At 44.7% G+C, this 19,847-nt stretch overlaps 1 protein-coding gene and 1 pseudogene across 1 annotated transcript in view; one reads left to right on the top strand and one right to left on the bottom strand.

Moving 5' to 3' along the window:
* LOC134352509 (serine/threonine-protein phosphatase 2A 65 kDa regulatory subunit A alpha isoform-like) overlaps positions 1-14,470 on the bottom strand; it is a 54,333-nt pseudogene extending 39,863 nt beyond the window's left edge.
* LOC134352508 (serine/threonine-protein phosphatase 2A 65 kDa regulatory subunit A alpha isoform-like) overlaps positions 14,469-19,847 on the top strand; it is a 53,200-nt gene continuing 47,821 nt past the window's right edge. The window contains exons 1-3 of the mRNA XM_063059775.1: positions 14,469-14,540; positions 17,140-17,230; positions 17,322-17,422. Coding sequence (XP_062915845.1) covers positions 14,469-14,540; positions 17,140-17,230; positions 17,322-17,422 — 264 coding nt within the window. The remainder of the gene's footprint in view (positions 14,541-17,139; positions 17,231-17,321; positions 17,423-19,847) is intronic.

Genomic DNA, 19,847 nt, shown 5'->3' with positions numbered 1-19,847 from the left:
TGAAGTTAACATTAGGAAGAACTAATCTCATCAAAAAAATCATAAAAATAAATACTGACAATATAACAATTGTTTCCCAGATGATATCCGTTCAGATCACCTAGAACGTAGCAACAGGTTTCATTACTTTGCAATGTGTGCTGGAATCTTCCCAGGATACAAGTACTGGAATGGAGATTTGGAGTGTATCAACATGCAACCTTTGATGGAAGCGTTCCTTGGATTAGTATATCAGCAAATGTCATGACAGTGCAAAAATTTATTGATGAATCAATTTTCTTTCTCCTGCTCTTGAAGCACCACTCTCTGCTGAGTGAATCCCCAAGCTAATCACCCAAGTGGTCACTTTTCACCGTAGGATGTAGGAGCTGAATTAGGCCATTTGGCCCATCGAGTCTGCTCTGCCATTTCATCATGGTTGATCCATTTCACCCTCAGCCCAATCCCCTGCCTTCTCCCCATATCCCTTCATCGAAACATGGAAATCTACAGCACATTACAGGCCATCCGGCCCCAAAGTTGTGCCGACCAAGTAACCAACTCGAGAAACTGCCTAGAATTTCCCTACCGCATAGCCGTCTATTTTTCTAAGCTCCATGTCCCTATCTAAGAGTCTCTTAAAAAACCCTACTGTATCCATCTCTACCACCTTTGTTGTCAGTGCATTCCACACACCCACCACTCTCCAGGTGAGAAACTTACCTCTGACGTCCCCCATATACCTACTTTCAAGCACCTTAAAACTATGCCCTCTCATGTTAGCCATTTCAGCCCTGGGAAAAAGCCTCCGGCTATCCACACGATTAATGCCTCTCATCAACTTCTACGCTTCAACCAGGTCACTTCTCATGCCCTGACTAATCAAGAATCTATCAACCTCTCTGCCCTGAATATACCCAATGACTTTGCCTCTCTGACAATGAATTCCACAGATTCTCTGGCGAAAGAAATCCTTCCTCATCTCCATTCGAAATGGACAAACCTCTGTTCTGAGATTGCTTCCTCTGGTTTTAGGCTGTCCCACCATAGAAAACATCCTCCCCATATCCACTCCGGACGCCTTTCAGTATTTGACAGGTTACAATGAGATCCCTCCCCCTCATTCTTCTGAATTCAAATGAGTACAGGCACAGAGCCATCAAACGCTCCTCGTACGACAAGCCTTTCAATCCTGGACCTTTCAATCACTATCGTGACTCTCCTTTCAACCCACTCCTGTCTTGGCACACCCTTTGTTAGATAAGGGGCCCAAAACTACCTTCAATATTCCAAGTGAAGCCTTATAAAATGTGAACATTGCATCCTTGTTTTGATACGCTTGCCATCATTGGTGGGGTCTGAACCTGGAACAAGTGTGAACATCTCCTTGGCTACAGATGTGAAGGTTTATTTCCAGGAGTCACTGGACAGTAACCAGAAGAGAAGCTTACTCAACACCAAGGAGCACACGTCCAACCGTTAACCAGAAGCTAGGTGAGGGTCAAAGTGTCCATCCCAGCTCCCCTTCAGCGTACCATTTCTGTATGACTCTGGCTCCTTAGTACACGAGGATACTGCGGACTGCGTCAAGCCTTTTGCCTGAGATACTTTACGTTGGAGGAATATGAAAGAACACACACTGATTAAACAGTTCGCTCTTCAGGCAAAAGCCTCAAGATAACCACCTTCTTGGAGGAGCATCTCCAGCTGGAGTACTGGAATGGTGTAATCATGCCGATAGATTGACAGGCACCGCTTCCATCTGCTGTGGTTAAAGGAACTTTATAAAGCAGGGGCTCCCAACCTGGGGCCCCTCGGTTGATGGTCGGGGGTCGATGGCGTAAAAGAGGGTTGTGAACCCCGGTTACAAAGGTGAACAGATGGTGCAGATTACGACAACAGAAACTTTGCAAGCAGGAAGTGGCATTAACAAGGCGTAGCATATTGAGTACGTAGACATATTAACCGGATGCAACTCAGTTCTTTGCCACGGACGCACCATCCGTACTAATCTTTCCCACCTCCAGCTCATCCATACAGTAAAATGCAAGCGGTAATGTGGGGGGGGGGGTGTGAAATCATGCAATTGCTCCAGTGAGCGGAATGACAGACAGCCTGTTACCGGAATGAGCCAAGTACTCTCCGTTATTTCACACACTGCCATGACGTGTGGGATACAGAGGCTCCTCAGTACAAGCAATTGATACACATGTGACATAAAGCGAAGGTTACAGCAGCAGCTTCAGCAAGATAAATCATGACAAGCCATGGGGAATAAGATCACCTTTCTTCCACTATAATCCACGCTTCCCTCATCCACGTCACCTGCATTCCCACCCCATAAGCCTTTCCAGCGCATCAGTGTCTGTAGCCCCCACCACCCACAATACACTCCTAGACTAATCTCAATCCTCCGCTATCTGCAAGGGGCCTCTGCCACTAATCACACCCCCCTTCCCCCACCCCACCCTTCAGGTTTCCACAGGGTTCGCTCTCCACGCCACTCATTCATCATCGCCGCTCTCCCCGAAAACAAGACAAGGTCTGCACTCGCCCATTTGCCTCCGTTCAGGGCTGCAAACAGTTCTTGCAGGCGAAGCGGTGCTTTCCTCTCGGGGCTATTCGCTGTATCTGGAGCTCCTGCCGTGGCCTCCTCGACATCGGAGGACCAACACAGATGGGGTTGGCCCACAGTTAGCTGCCAGGCCACAACAAGATAGATTGTAATGTCAAGAGTCCATCTTTATCATGCAAGAGGTCCGTCAATAGTCTTATAAGCCCTTCACGGTAGGTTGATTCAGGAGGTAAAGGTGCATGGGTCCAGGGTGAATTGCAAGTTTAGATTCGGAACTGTCTCATCCATTGAAGACAAGGAGTGGGGATGAGAGGGTGTTAGTTTGGCTGGAGGTCTGTGACCAGTGGTGTTGTTATAGTAGCAGGCAGCCGTCGATCCCAGGGGATCATGGGTTTGTGCCTCTGGTGGACTGTGTCCTCTGCAGGGTGCAAGCCTGGGTGGGAAGATTTGAAGAACCGGCTGTTGCCCATGCAGCGGGTTCCCGCTCTCCACATCACTGATGTAGTCCAAGGGATTGCAAGCGCCGATACAGCTTGGCACCAGTGTCATCACAGAGGTTGCCAGAGTGAAGTTGTAAACAACATCAAACTGTCTCAGGGACCCGGGCTCTGGATTTCTTCCTCGGGGTTTACTCCTGAAGCTGTTCCCATGGGTGGGTGTGGCCACAAGGCAGCAGAGGTTTTAAATCAGAGTCTTCCTTCTCCTAGTCGGGCTGCCATCCAAGGCCGACGAGCCCCACCTGCTCGAAGCGACTGGTTTTGAGGTGCCAGTGGTCCGCCTTTGCCCCCTCTCTCGTCAGTAGAAACAGTTCCGCCGGGTCTCGTAGCTAAACCAGACGTGAAGGCCAAGAGTTGGACTTGGAGAGACACACGCCATTGGGAGCACTTTATAGGTAGTGGGAGCTTATCCTCACCACCAGCCCCAGGCTATGACAACCTTAAGATAAAAAGGATCATTAAATGGTGTAGCAGACTCGATGGGCCAAATGGCCTAACTCTACTCCTATGCCTTACGGTTTTGCAAGGATTGGTGTTGATACCCCTGATGTTCACACGTTCACCAGTGATCTGGATGAAAGTGTAGGTGGGTGGATCAGCAAGTTTGTGGAATGGACCCAGATTGGTGCTGCGGACTGCGTAAAGGACTAACGAAGGACACAGCGGGAAGTACACCAGTTACAGAGAGGGGCAGATGGACTTTAATCCGGGTGAGTGTGAGGCATCGCACTTTGAGAGGTCAAATGAAAGGTACACAGTTAATGGTAGACCCCTTCATCGCACTGAGGTGCAGCAGAATCTTGTAGCCCACATCCATAGTGAAGAGGGGTACAATGTCACTTTTCAAAAACTCCAGCTCCAGAACCTTTGCAAATTCACCCAACTTTGATGCTGCTGCCTGGCGGACCACTGGTGTGTCATCTGAGCACAAGCTGTGGAAAAGTCTGCAGAAAAAATAAAATTAAAGGTCACATAGGAGTAGTCGCCCATTGATGCAGAACTTAACAATTCACAAGCAGAAATACAAGCACTAAAAATTGACATTTTTGCAATTAATGTTTCTAAATCAGAAGCTACTAAAATATTTTGCTAAACCCATCATCATTATGTGCTGTGTCATATGCTATGGGTGGTCACGGTCTTTCCATGACCCTGATTGTTCTCCGTAAAGTTTTCTACAGAAGTGGTTTGTCATTTCCGCCTTCTGGGCAGTGTGTGTCTTTACAAGGTGGGTGACCCCCAGCCCATTATCAATACACTTCAGAAACTGTCTACCTGGCGTCAGGGGTCGCATAACCAGGACTTGTGATCTGCACCGGCTGCTCATCCACCACCTGATCCCATGGCTTCACCTGACCCTGATCGGGGCGGTGGTATCGAAGCAGGTGCTACACCTTGCCCAAGGGTGGCCTGCAGACCAGCAGAAGGAAGCCTTACACCTCCTTTGGTAGAGACGCATCTCCACCACACCACCCAAACATCCAATATTTGTGGTATTCAGATAATATCCTGAGAAATACTTCAAGATAGCAACAGAATATAGAAATTTACTGCACATTACAGGCCCTTCAGCCCACAATGTTGTGCCGACCACGTAACCTACTCGAGAAGCTGCCCAGAATTTCCCCACCATACAGCCCTCTCTTTTTCTGAAACAACTGACTGTGTCTGAAAGTTTACACAAATGACACCACAAAAAATTTTAATTCAGGGAGTAAAGGGGCTGGAAGTGAACCCCAGATGTGGGACTCCTGCACTTGGAGCAGAACAGAGCCATTGGTTGTGGACTGCAGGTGCACACAGTTACCAAAGCAACCTTCTCGTCCGACAAAACTCAAACACCTCTGAACAAGTGAAATCCTCTGTGCACCACATTAATCAAAATGGCCCTGAAGCAGAGCAACAGGCTTGACAAGACACGGCTCTCGAAAAGAGCACTCCTTTGTAAATGACAAGGCCACTTCAATCACACAGCCGAGAGTAAGTGATGAGCACCACTCGACTATGATGCACCTCGGCTTTTGCCCCTTTCTCACCAGAAACACACAAAAAACCTTCAGTTTATGTCATTAAAAACAAAAATGCCGCACTTTCTGTGCTGTTTTGGGGCTGATTATTCTCTAAACTAGAAACTTCTACCCACTCAGTTAAAACAAGGTCCCGTCCACCATGGTGGTAGCATCTTATCGCCAATAAAACCAAATTATACCGAAATTAGGTGGCAGGAAGGAAATAGGTCCCTGCCAAAGGAGGTGTAAGGCACTCCTTCCCTCCACTGGCCTGCAGGTCACCCTAGGGCAAGGTGTAGCACCCGCTTAGCCTCCCCGATCAGGGCTACGTGAAGCCGTGGGAGCAGGTGGTGGACGGTTGTATGAGCAGCAGGTGCAGATCTCAACTCCTGACACTGACACCAGGCAGACAGTCTCTGAAGTGTATTGATAATGGGCTGGGGGTCACCCGTCTTGTAAAGACACACGCTGCCCAGAAAGAAGGCGATGGCAAACCACTTCTGTAGAAAACTTCGCCAAGAACAATCGTGTCCACGGAAAGACCCACGATCGCCCACACCATACGACACGGTACATAATGAGCGATACTACAGGATGTAAATTTTCTACAATAATACAGTAATATTCCTAGGTAACTTCTATTATGTTCATCTGCAGCATTCCAAGGGAGGAAAGTACTTACTGACACAGCTCGGCCTTTACAGAGCTGGATACCCGCGGGTAGCAGACACTGAAAAGGCTGCATGCCGAAGTCCTGGACGTGAACCAGTCACCACAAGTCAGGCGCTTCACCAGTGGCACAAAGTGGACTTCTAGGTCTGCAGGAGAGTGCTCGTGGGAGATGGCTCGCAGTGAATCGATGGCTTTATCTCGTACTACCGATTTTTCCACCGTTGCCAGGTTCTCCAAGGGAGGCTGATTAGTGGGAAAGAATTAAACTGAAACACATCTTCTTTTTACTCTACTTCTAAGAAACACAATATTTAGAAACAATCTTTAAGATAAATTCTTAAATTGCTGAGAATTAGGAATTCTCAGAAAGAAAATGAGACAGAGAAACATTTAAAGGCAGAAGAATATAGAGCCGTGCTGGAGGACAAAACACAAACTACCAAAAACTGTAGAAATCAAAGGACATATTTTCTCAATCACAGAAATTCCCAAGGTTCGTAACCAGAAAACACTGTACTAATATTAAATAAATGGAAATTACACTGACACATTCCTAATTATCAGTAATTACTATTTCATCTTCAAATTAAGTACCAATAATTGTTCATCCTATGCGGTTTTAATATGCAAATAAACATGAAGCTGCCTGTCATAATAATTTTGCCAAAGTTTGAGGGAAGTCCATGGTCATCCACTTTGTTAGAAGAAATTAAAGTGTAAACTACTTTCTAAATTGGGAGAAAGTTCAAGAATCCGAGGTGCAAAGGGACTTGGGAGCCCTCGTGCAGCATTCACTAAAGGTTAACTTGCAGGCTGAGGAAGGCAAATGCAATGTTAGCAGTCATTTCGAGAGGACTAGAATATAAAAGCAGGGATGTAATGTTAAGGCTTTATAATGTATTGGTGAGGCATCATTTGGAGTATTATGAGGAGATTTGGGCCCCTCATCTAAGAAAGGAGGTGCTGACATTGAGCAGAGTTTAAAGGAGGTTCCCAAAATCATACTGGGAATGAAAGGCTTGTCACGTGAGGAGCGTTTGATGGCTCTGGGCCTTTACTCGCTGGAGTTCAGAAGAATGAGAAGAGACCTCATTGAAACCTATCAAATGTTGGAAGGTCTGAATAGAGTGGATGTGGAGAGGATATTTCCTATGGTGGGGGAGTCTGAGGTTAGAGGACACAGCGCCAGGATAGAGGGATATCCTTTTAGAATGAAAATGATGAGGAATTTCGTTAGCAAGAGGGTGGTGAATATGTGGAATTCTGTGCCACAGGTGGCTGTGGAGGTCAAGTCATTGGGTATATTTAAGGCAGAGATTGATAGGTTCTTGATAGGTTCATGGCATCAAAGGTTACTGAGAGAAGACTGGGGAGTGGGGCAGAGGAGGGGAAAAAAGGATCAGCCATGATTGAAAGACAGATTGATAAGACTCTTGATTAATCGCAGCATGAATGGATACCGGGAGAAGGCAGGAGATTGGGGCTGAGAGGGGAAAATGGATCGATGGGCCACATAGCCTAACTCTGCACCTGTATCTTATAGAACTATTCAAACAACAACTGTGCCCATGTTCAGTTTAGAGTTGCAGGCATCACAGGGGCTCCGAGAAAACGTTTCTGAATGGCTATTTTCTATAATACAAAGCCATGCCATCTCAGCGTTCTTCAAGAAACACTGCTAAAAGTTTGTGATATTTTATATACAGCCTCCATCCACACATGAGCGAATTGGATTCCTTAAGTAAATGCCTTAAGAATTCTCTGCCTGTACTCGCAGGTAATTTTACACAAAAAGAAAACATTTTTGAAAGGAGTATCAATACAAAAAGAATGCACACACTCTACACTCAACATACTGAACGCTGGAATGTCTAATTTGGAACCACTGCAAACAAGAAAGTAAAACATCGAACAGTACAGTACAGAAACAGGCCATTCGGCCCACAATGTTGTGCTGAACCAGCTAAAAAGAAAATCAAAAACCACCAAGAACTAATCCCTCCTACCTACACAATGTCCATCTCCCTCCATCTTTCTCATACCCATGTGCCTATCCAAAAATCTCTGAAAAGCCTCTACCATCATACCAGTCAATGTATTCCAGGCATCCACCACTCTGATGGCAAAAAAACTTACCCCTCACATCCCCCTTGAACCTACCTACCCACTCTCACCTTTAATGCATACCTCTGGTATTAGACATTTAAATCCTGGGAAACAGATACTCCTCTCTACTTTATCTATGCACATGCTTCTCATAATCTTACAAACCTCTAGCAGATCTCCCCTCGGCCTCCAGCGCTTCAGAGAAAACAACATAAGTTTATCCAGCTCTCATGATCACATGTCCTCTAAACCAGGCAACATTCTGGCGAACCTCTTCTGTCTCATCCCCAAAGCCCCAACATCTTTCCTACAGTGGGACAATCAGAACTGCATGCAGTACTCCAGACGTGGCCTACCCAGAGTCTGATAAAGTTGGAGCACTTCCTCTAAAGCAGGCAGCATCCTGGTTAAACCTCATTGATCGAGCTACTTTGGTGGTTTCATAAATTGATTTCAATATTTTAATTCCGAATTGTCCTATCATGAACTGATCACTGAAAATCATTTTAATTTGAACTCTGCCCTGTAATAGCCTGAGGCCCTCGTTATTTAATTTCAGAATCTTGTTCCCCATTATGGGTATTTAAAAACAATACAAGTATGTTATTTTAAATAAATATTTAATGCATAGGACCATTGCCTCTGGGCATTAACATCTGTGTTTTGTTTCCCCCGGTTGGGCTCATGTTGAACGTATATTTCGTCAATACAGAACAGAGGTTTCAGTGTTCGGGGGACGGTATCAGTCCATGTATGTTTTCCAACAGGCTGTGTGGGGAACCTGGATCAGGGGTAAAGTAACTACACTTCACTGTAGCAATTCTCAATGATACACCCCTCCAATATTTCAACCAGGTCCTGAAGAAGGGTCTCGGCCAGAAACATGGACCGCTTACTCTTTTCCAGAGACGCTGCCTGAGCTGCTGAGTTCCTCCAGCGTTTTGTGCGAGTTGCTTTGGATTTCCAGCATCTGCAGACTTTCTCCTGCCTACAAATATGTTGGGGCAGCACAAAGCCTCATCTGCCTCAAAGATTTTATTGCAAACAATAAAGGCAGAGAGGGTTCTGTATGTGTCCATTTACCCCTCATTCAAGCAACCCATCATAACAAAGAAAGATTACAGGGACATTGCCGGGTCTGGAGGACCTGAGTTATATGGAAAGATTGAATATGTTCGGACTTTTTTTTAACTTGGAACATAGAAGATTGCAAAGAGATATGACAGAAAGAGACAAGATTATGAGGGGTTTCGATAGGGTAAATGCAAGCAGTCATTGTCCACTGAGGTTGGATGAGACTGCAGCTGGAGGTCATGGGTTAAGGGTGAAAGGTGAAATGTTTAAGGGGAACATGTGCTGAAGTTTTCTATGACTCATTATTAAGTCATTTACTTTATCATTGCCTGTGGAACCCTGCTGCTTTGAGAATCATCTTCTGGAAATTAACCTTTATTAAGACAGTAATACCACTTCAATGGCATTAACCGCGTGACCGTCCTGTGCAGTGCTTTGTAAATGTACGTCCGCTCTTACCAGCAAACAGTGAACATACTCCGGTCCGCCAACGAGCACCGTGAAGCTCCCTAGTTGCTCCGCTAATGCCAGCAGTGCCTCGTCTTCATCGAAAATGGTGTCTGCATCGAGACGAGAAATCAGTGGCAAGGCGACTCTGAGGGGCGATTGTTCAAACCGAGGCAGCCCAACCACACGCAGCTTTGTACCTACCAGTCAGAAGTGGGAGCAGCTCATTCCGGGTACGCTCTACCCCCAAGGCCAAGGCAGTTGTGGACAGTTGCTTTATGTTGTTCAACCGTAACTGGGGAAAGGAAAGAAATGAAATTGATCAATGCCATCCAACCCTGAACAAAAAAAGATATTTTGCTTAAAATATGCTACAATCAAAAATACACCACAAAGTGCCCCTTGTAACAATTAAATGCAGGTAATGGCGAACAGAACAGAAACCCATAGCAGAAAGCATTATTTCCAGAGCAGAGTGAGGTTATAGTTGTGACAGAAAGATTGGATCTTATGATTTAGCGATTCAATCCATTTCTTGCTTGGGCATTGTTGTGTATGTGGCCGGGTTACACAATAAAACTATAAATAAAAATGCTGGAGACTGGAGCTAAGTTAACAGGGTTTTTCACTGACGGAACCCGAACTGAACACAGATATACAGATCAATACGCGCCTAATAGCGCATGTTCAATAACGCGTTACTACACAATAAAATAGTCCCATGTTATACAGTAGGCTATACGGTACAGGCATAATTCATTAGTACAGTTGATGAGGTTCAGTAATAACACTGGCCACTCCACTGGGCATCGCACAACATTATTCTCGTCAGCACAAGTCCTGAGCCCAGTCATTAAATGGTTTCTCTTTCTACAGATGCTGAGCCTCTGCTTTGGTCATCCATTTCCATGAATACAGGACCATAATTCACTGAACGTGGTGCCATGGGTAGATATGATCATGAAGAAAGCTTCTGGCACCTTGGCCTTCGTAAATCAAGGTAAGTTTGGATGTTATGTTGAAATTCTATAAAATAGTAGTAAGACCTAATTTGGAGTGTCGTGTGCACTTTCAGCTGCCTACCCACAGGAAAGATGTCAGTAAAGTTGAAAGAGTACAGAGAAGGTTTATAAGGATGGTGCCAGGACTGGAGGACCTGAGTTATGAGGGAAGATTGAATAGGTTAGGCCCTTATTCCTTGGAACATAGAAGATTGAGAGGAGATTTGACAGACGTATGAGGGATCTAGGGTAAATGCAAGCAGACTTTTTCCACTGAGGTTGGGTGGGACTACAACCAGAGGCCATGGTTTGAGGGTGAAAGGTGAGAGGTTTAAGGGGAACATGAGGGGGAATTTCTTCACTCAGAAGGTGGTGAGAGTGTGGAATGAGCTGCCAGCACAAGTAGTGGATGCGAGCTCGATTGAATTGACTTTATTACCAACATCCTTCATATACACGAGTAAAAATCTTTATCTTACGTCTCCGTCTAAATGTGCAACTTATAATAAATAGTATGTATGTATGGTTCTCAGTAATGTTAACTGCTAAGGCTATTAAAATGGCTTCTCTGTAATGTTAACTGCTAAGGCCAATGTAATGTCTTCCCTGTAATGCTCACTGCTGATGCAATGGTTTCTCTGCCGCTGTGATGTTTGGGTTATAACTGCAGATAACGGGGAACTAACCAATGGGAGACATGTTATTCTATCTTGTATGTTTGGAAACTGAGTTGGTACACAGGCTTTCGGGTGAGGCGAGGGAAGAGGAAGGACAAGTGTGGGGAGCGCTCGGTGGTCACAGGACGGCGTATACGGGAATTCGAGGGTCCGGAGGTTGCCGGCGGTTCTGCGGAGGTCGTTTATGGAAGAACCCCAGATGCGTGAGCTCCAACAATTTTTGTGCACGAATTGATAACTTTAATAAGAGCGGCACCTTTGTCTTTTATAACTGGGGAGAGACAACCTAATGCACTATTGAATGCTACATACTTTTCAAAGACTTGTGAACGTCAGAAGCAATATAGCAATGCAAAGGGCCTTAAGAATAAGTTGAGGGTGATATGAAGGATCTTCCAGCAATGGAACAGAAACAAAAAGAATAAAGGTAGATCAAATCCTTTGAATAACCATATACTTAATTTCCTCAACAGTTTTCCAAATTAAACAATGAATATTGTGGATAGCAAATTGATTTTAGAGTAGTATATACATACAACTTTCTTATTGCCCTAATCAAAGACTGGCAGGACGGTCAAGGTAAGAAGGTATAACAATAATCTTACCTCTAGTTTTTTAATGAGTCTGGCGTCCTGTGCCTTCAATCTCTCCTTCTGATACTTTTCATGCACTTCCTTCAATTTGTCCACAATAGATCTCTTGTCAGATGCTGTCTCTGTTAGGGATGCAATCAAATCAAAGTTATAATAGGTAGTAGCTTACAATTCAACCAATTCTTTATCATTCAAAATATACACCTCAGCAGGGAGAAATCAACTAACAATTTTACTGAGTTTCTATTCATTTATCGCTACCTGAAGCTTAAGTTTCCAATTAAAATCCATCTGATTCAATGCAGTAATATCTGCCAGAATTAAATGGAAACTCTCAGATACCATTTTGTTTTGTTTATCACACATGTACTGAGAGCCCCAGTCTTAGAACACATACCGACTAACACATGTAGGCTTCTTGGTAATGTTAACTGCTAAGGCTAATGAAATGGCGTCTCTGTAATGCTCACTGCTGATGTAATAGTTTCTCTGTAGCTGCGATATTTGGGTTTTAACAGGGAACTAACCAAATGAGAGACACGTTATTCTATCTTGTTTGTCTGGGAACCGAGTTTTTGCGGGTTTTCGGTCGAGGCGAGTGAGGAGGTAGAACGAGTGCGGGGAGTGCTCGGTGATCACCGGACGGAGTCTACGGGAATTCGAGGGTCCCGAGGTTGACAACGTTTCGGCGGAGGTCGTTTAAGGAGGAACACCAGAGGCGTGAGCTCCAACGATTTTTTTACACATTAGATCCTTTACCCTCAGGTAGCGATTTCCAGCTCTTTACAGATTCAGTCCTGAAAACAAAAAGCAGAAAACTAATTTTGAGCTTAAGAGCTTGGCAGATAAATATCATATTGTCTTTGGAATTTTGCAGTGACAAAGGATCGCAGATCGACATTGTAGACTGCTTTTCTTTTCACAAATTCTGCCTGATTCCGTGTGCCTAGCTCTGGACTGAATCTGAAACGAGCTGGAAATCGCTTCCTGAGGGTGAAGGATCTAATGTGTCATTGAGTTGCATTGTTAAAAAGGGGACGTCTGCATCTCAAAATGTTCTCTCTGTAAACACCTGAGATGACACATTCCAAAAACACTTGATAAAAGAAAAGTCTTTTAAATTGAAAGTTTACAAGTATAAACACTTTTAAAAATTAGTTGAACAACTAAATTGTGTTTCTAAAAATAAAACCTACCTGCCTATTTCCTAAGCCAAGCTCATAGAACCATAAAAATAAATATGTTGGGAATTGCATCTGTGATGGTCAAGAAAAGAGCTACCCATTCTAATTCCACGTCCTACCTCAGGCTCTGTAGCCCAGTTGATCACAGCTCTTCAGATATTCAGCTACTTTTTAAATATGAGGGGAATTTATGCCTTGGAAGTATTTCAGATCCCTCTACCATCCTCTGAGTGAAAATACTTTTAATACTACTAGCAGTTACTATGGACCTCAGTTTTTTAGTCCCCCTGTTCAGGAAATAAGCCCTTCTCATTTCTGCCATTTAATCCTCCCAATTTTATATATCTCAAGACTAGAAAACAACCCAAACTTATCCAATCTTTCCTCCATAGCTGCAGTTTTCCAGGCTTAACAATATCTCTTGTAAGACCGACCTGGAGTCCCACAATCCAGGCTATTCATATGGTACGGTATTGAAGGATTACTCTACCAATAGAGATGCAATGGTAACCGGAAGCCTGTCTGGTTTTATCAGTGTAACAAATAATGTAGTCCTAATTTTAAAAAGAAGTAGGAAGTGTTCTTCCTCGAGTTCTTGCCAATGTTTTTCTGGCAACCGACACTTAGAACATTCTCTGGTCTGTAATCTCTCCATCACTTCAATCACTTTCAGTTGCTTGGCCCAGATCACATTATTTTCACTATGGGTTTAGTGTTTATACATTTTCATCCCCTTCCAGGAAGTCCTTAAAGTTCTGCTTCTTTCTAGACAACAGACCTCATCAGTTCCCCTTCATCACCATCTTTCCTCAACTGGTAGAACTAGTTCTTACTCTCAAGTTTGACTTAGGTTTCTCCCACTTTCTCCAAACCAAAGGTGTAGCCTCGGACAGTTGCATGGGCCCCAATTAAACATGCCTTTTCAGCAGTTACATGGGACAATCCATGTTTCAAGCCTTCACTAGTAACGCCTTGGCTTCCTGCATATGACGTGTACGCAGTAGCTTCCTTTCGGGTACAGTGAACCAGATGCCCGAGATGTTAACTCCACCTGCTCTCCTTGCTGATCTCCAGGGTCCCAAGCTTAAACCTCTCAGGCTGGGGATTGACCTGCAGGTGATAGGGCATGGTCCTCAATTTCTCAACTCCCAGCATGCCCAGTAACTCATAGATGAGTCTACTCTCGAAGTCCCGTCCCTGCTCACTATGTATCCGCCTGGGGAAGGCCATAATGCACGAAATACTTCTCCCATAACACTTTTGCCACCGTAGTCGCCTTCTGGTCCTTGATAGGAAAAGCCTGAGCATATCCAGTGTAGTGGTCCGTGATGACTAAGACATTGGCCGTGTTGCTGGCATCGGGTTCTATAGACAGGAAATCCATACACACCAGGTCCAGGAACCTGCACTCTGCAGGTATGACAAAGGAGCTGCCTGCACAGGCAGTGTCTTCCGGCGTATGCAGCGAATGCACGACTTGCAGTACTCTTCAACCTCCAACTTCATTCAGGGCCAGTAAAACCGGTCTTTGAGCAATCCATAGGTCTTTTCCACCCCCAAATGTCTAGAATCATCATGAAGAGACCTCAACGCAATGCTCCGATACTTCTCAGGCAGTACCAGCTGGCAACGCCGAGGTCGGTCCGGGGCTGACATGGCCAGTATAAAATTTGGTTCTTTAACTTCAAACGAGGCTATTCTCTCAGTAATGGAGGCACTGAAGCTGGTTTTGTCTTCTCCGCCTGCGCCATATCCCCCTTTCCAAATACATACCAAATAGTGCCAGTGCCCGGATCACCTCACTGAGCAGCTGCCACTCCTCCAGAACTCAATTCCGGCAGCTGCTTGGTCTTCAGAACAGTCAGGTTACAGTAAACTGGAGGTAGGGCATCATCAGAAGCCCCCAAATGATCCACTGCTCGATCCGCCCTTTCCTTTTCCTCGGCCTTCACGGTGATGGCAAACTGACACATGGCCTTCACCCCAGGGGCAGGAACACTCTCCCACTCCTCGTCCATGTCCAGTCCCTCATGCACCCGTCGGGACAAAGCATCTGCATCAATGTTCCGGCTCCCAGCCGGTACTTCAGGCTGAAATCATATACCGACAAGGCCGCCAACCACCTGTGGCATCCAGTTTCGCCAAGGTCAGGATGTAAGTGAGCGGATTGTTGTCCGTCCTCACCTCAAACTTGGCCCCAGAGGGACAGTCACTCAGCTTATCCACCACTGCCCATTTCAATGCCACAAATTCCAACTTGTGGGTGGGAGAGTTTCTCTCGGAGGGTAACAAACTCCAGCTGACGAACACCACAGGCCTCAACCCGGTGCCCTGATCCTGATACAACATACGGTAGTCGGGGCTCTGCAAAAGCCAGCACCGGTGCCTGGGTCAGCAACTCTTTCAGCGATTGAAAAGCCTCCTCGCATTTTGCATCTGTCGAAAGGGCTCTGATGGGTTTAGATATTCTCCAACCTCCCGTCCCCTTTTCCCTTTCCCTTTCTTCCCCAAGGGAGGGTAACCACACTGAAGCTGGTTCAAGGGGTGACTCACTTTGGGTAGCCCTTCACGGATCTCCGATACCAACCACAGAACCCCAAGAATGAGCGCAGAGTACTCACAGTCTGGGGCCTCAGCCACGTGGTCCCCAATTCTATCTAGCTATTAAATGATTACACTTTATAACTCTTATTTTGTTGTGTGGTTAGTAGAGAAACCAAATATAAAAGACAAAGACGCCACTCTTGTTAAAGTTAACAGTTTGTGCACAAAAATCGTTGGAGCTCACGCCTCCGGTGTTCCTCCTTATATGACCTCCGCCGAAACGTTGCCAACCTCCGGACCCTCAAATTCCCGTAGACTCCGTCCGGTGATCACCGAGCACTCCCTGCACTCGTTCTACCTCCTCACTCACCTTGACCGAAAAACCGCAAAAACTCAGTTCCCAGACAAACAAGATAGAATAATGTGTCTCTCATTTGGTTAGTTCCCTGTTAAAACCCAAATATCGCAGCTACAGAGAAACTATTACATCAGCAGTTAACATTACAGAGAAGCCACTTTAATAGCCTTAGCAGTTAACATTACTGAGAACCATACATACATACTATTTATCATAAATTGCACATTTAGACGGAGATGTAACATAACGATTTTTACTCGTGTGTATGAAGGATGTTGGTAATAAAGTCAATTCAATCGAGCTCGCATCCACCACTTGCACTGGCAGCTCATTCCACACTCTCACCACCTTCTGAGTGAAGAAATTCCCCCTCATGTTCCCCTTAAACCTCTCACCTTTCACTCTCAAACCATGGCCTCTGGTTGTAGTACCACCCAACCTAAGTGGCAAAAATCTGCTTGCATTTACCCTAGATCCCTCATACCTCTGTCAAATCTCCTCTCAATCTTCTATGTACCAAGGAATAAGGGCCTAACCTATTCAATCTTCCCTCATAACTCAGGTCCTCCAGTCCTGGCACCATCCTTATAAATCTTCTCTGTACTCTTTCAACTTTACTGACATCTTTCCTGTGGGTAGGCAGCTGAAAGTGCACACGACACTCCAAATTAGGTCTTACTACTGTCTTATAGAATTTCAACATAACATCCAAACTTATTTTGATTTATGAAGGCCAAGGTGCCAGAAGCTTTCTTCATGACCATATCTACCCATGGCACCACGTTCAGTGAATTATGGTCCTGTATTCATGGAAATGGATGTCCAAAGCAGAGGCTCAGCATCTGTAGAAAGAGAAACCATTTAATGACTGGGCTCAGGACTTGTGCTGACGAGAATAATGTTGTGCGATGCCCAGTGGAGTGGCCAGTGTTATTACTGAACCTCATCAACTGTACTAATGAATTATGCCTGTACCGTATAGCCTACTGTATAACATGGGACTATTTTATTGTGTAGTAACGCGTTATTGAACATGCGCTATTAGGCGCGTATTGATCTGTATATCTGTGTTCAGTTCGGGTTCCGTCAGTGAAAAACCCTGTTAACTTAGCTCCAGTCTCCAGCATTTTTATTTATAGTTTTATTGTGTAACCCGGCCACATACACAACAATGCCCAAGCAAGAAATGGATTGAATCGCTGAATCATGAGATCCAATCTTTCTGTCACAACTATAACCTCACTCTGCTCTGGAAATAATGCTTTCTGCTATGGGTTTCTGTTCTGTTCGCCATTACCTGCATTTAATTGTTACAAGGGGCACTTCGTGGTGTATTTTTGATTGTAGCATATTTTAAGCAAAATATCTTTTTTTGTTCAGGGTTGGATGGCATTGATCAATTTCATTTCTTTCCTTTCCCCAGTTACGGTTGAACAACATAAAGCAACTGTCCACAACTGCCTTGGCCTTGGGGGTAGAGCGTACCCAGAATGAGCTGCTCCCACTTCTGACTGGTAGGTACAAAGCTGCGTGTGGTTGGGCTGCCTCGGTTTGAACAATCGCCCCTCAGAGTCGCCTTGCCACTGATTTCTCGTCTCGATGCAGACACCATTTTCGATGAAGACGAGGCACTGCTGGCATTAGCGGAGCAACTAGGGAGCTTCACGGTGCTCGTTGGCGGACCGGAGTATGTTCACTGTTTGCTGGTAAGAGCGGACGTACATTTACAAAGCACTGCACAGGACGGTCACACGGTTAATGCCATTGAAGTGGTATTACTGTCTTAATAAAGGTTAATTTCCAGAAGATGATTCTCAAAGCAGCAGGGTTCCAGAGGCAATGATAAAGTAAATGACTTAATAATGAGTCATAGAAAAGTTCAGCACATGTTCCCCTTAAACATTTCACCTTTCACCCTTAACCCATGACCTCCAGCTGCAGTCTCATCCAACCTCAGTGGACAATGACTGCTTGCATTTACCCTATCTAAACCCCTCATAATCTTGTCTCCTTCTGTCATATCTCTTTGCAATCTTCTATGTTCCAAGTAAAAAAAGTCCTAACATATTCAATCTTTCCATATAACTCAGGTCCTCCAGACCTGGCAATGTCCCTGTAATCTTTCTTTGTTATGATGGGTTGCTTGAATGAGGGGTGAATGGACACATACAGAACCCTCTCTGCTTTTATTGTTTGCAATAAAATCTTTGAGGCAGATGCCACCCAACATATTTGTAGGCAGGAGAAAGTCTGCAGATGCTGGAAATCCAAAGCAACTCTCACAAAACGCTGGAGGAACTCAGCAGCTCAGGCAGCGTCTCTGGAAAAGAGTAAGCGGTCGATGTTTCTGGCCGAGACCCTTCTTCAGGACCTGGTTGAAATATTGGAGGGGTGTATCATTGAGAATTGCTACAGTGAAGTGTAGTTACTTTACCCCTGATCCAGGTTCACCCACGCAGCCTGTTGGAAAACATACACGGACTGATACCGTCCCCCGAACACTGAAACCTCTGCTCTGTATTGACCAAATATACGTTCAACATGAGCCCAACCGGGGGAAACAAAACACAGATGTTAATGCCCAGATGCAATGGTCCTATGCATTAAATATTTATTTAAAATAACATACTTGTATTGTTTTTAAATACCCGTAATGGGGAACAAGATTCTGAAATTAAATAACGAGGGCCTTAGGCTATTACAGGGCATAGTTCAAATTAAAATGATTTTCAGTGATCAGTTCATCATAGGACAATTCAGAATTAAAATAATGAAATCAATTTATGGAACCACCAAAGTAGCTCGATCAATGAGGTTTAACCAGGATGCTGCCTGCTTTAGAGGAAGTGCTGCAACTTTATCAGACTCTGGGTAGGCCACGTCTGGAGTACTGCATGCAGTTCTGATTGTCCCACTGTAGGAAAGATGTTGGGGCTTTGGGGTCGATGTGGAAGAGGTTCGCCAGAATGTTGCCTGGTTTAGAGGACATGCGATCATGAGAGCTGGATAAACTTATGTTGTTTTCTCTGAAGCGCTGGAGGCTGAGGGGAGATCTGCTAGAGGTTTGTAAGATTATGAGAAGCATGTGCATAGATAAAGTAGAGAGGAGTATCTGTTTCCCAGGATTTAAATGTCTAATACCAGAGGTATGCATTAAAGGTGAGAGTGGGTAGGTAGGTTCAAGGGGGATGTGAGGGGTAAGTTTTTTTGCCATCAGAGTGGTGGATGCCTGGAATACATTGACTGGTATGATGGTAGAGGCTTTTCAGAGATTTTTGGATAGGCACATGTGTATAAGAAAGATGGAGGGAGATGGACATTGTGTAGGTAGGAGGGATTAGTTCTTGGTGGTTTTTGATTTTCTTTTTAGCTGGTTCAGCACAACATTGTGGGCCGAATGGCCTGTTTCTGTACTGTACTGTTCGATGTTTTACTTTATTGTTTGCAGTGGTTCCAAATTAGACATTCCAGCGTTCAGTATGTTGAGTGTAGAGTGTGTGCATTCTTTTTGTATTGATACTCCTTTCAAAAATGTTTTCTTTTTGTGTAAAATTACCTGCGAGTACAGGCAGAGAATTCTTAAAGCATTTACGGAAGGAATCCAATTCGCTCATGTGTGGGTAGGAGCTGTATATAAAATATCACAAACTTTTCAGCAGTGTTTCTTGAAGAACGCTGAGATGGCATGGCTTTGTATTATAGAAAATAGCAATTCAGAAACGTTTTCTCAGAGCCCCTGTGGTGCCTGCAACTCTAAACTGAAACATGGGCACAGTTGTTGTTTGAATAGTTCCATAAGATATAGGTGCAGAGTTAGGCTATTTGGCCCATCGATCCATTTTCCCCTCTCAGCCCCAATGTCCTGCCTTCTTCCTGTATCCTTTCATGCTGCGATTAATCAAGAGTCTTATCAATCTGTCTTTCAATCATGGCTGATCCTTTTTTCCCCTCCTCTGCCCCACTCCCCAGTCTTCTCCCAGTAACCTTTGATGCCATGAACCTATCAATCTCTGCCTTAAATATACCCAATGACTTGACCTCCACAGCCACCTGTGGCACAGAATTCCACATATTCACCACCCTCTTGCTAAAGAAATTCCTCATCATTTTCATTCTGAAAGGATATCCCTC

The sequence above is a fragment of the Mobula hypostoma genome, chromosome 10 (genome assembly GCF_963921235.1).
Source record: "Mobula hypostoma chromosome 10, sMobHyp1.1, whole genome shotgun sequence".
NCBI classification, from domain to species: domain Eukaryota; kingdom Metazoa; phylum Chordata; class Chondrichthyes; order Myliobatiformes; family Myliobatidae; genus Mobula; species Mobula hypostoma.
The sequence above is the reverse complement of the archived record's forward strand: the minus strand, read 5'-3'. Positions and strand labels throughout refer to the sequence as shown.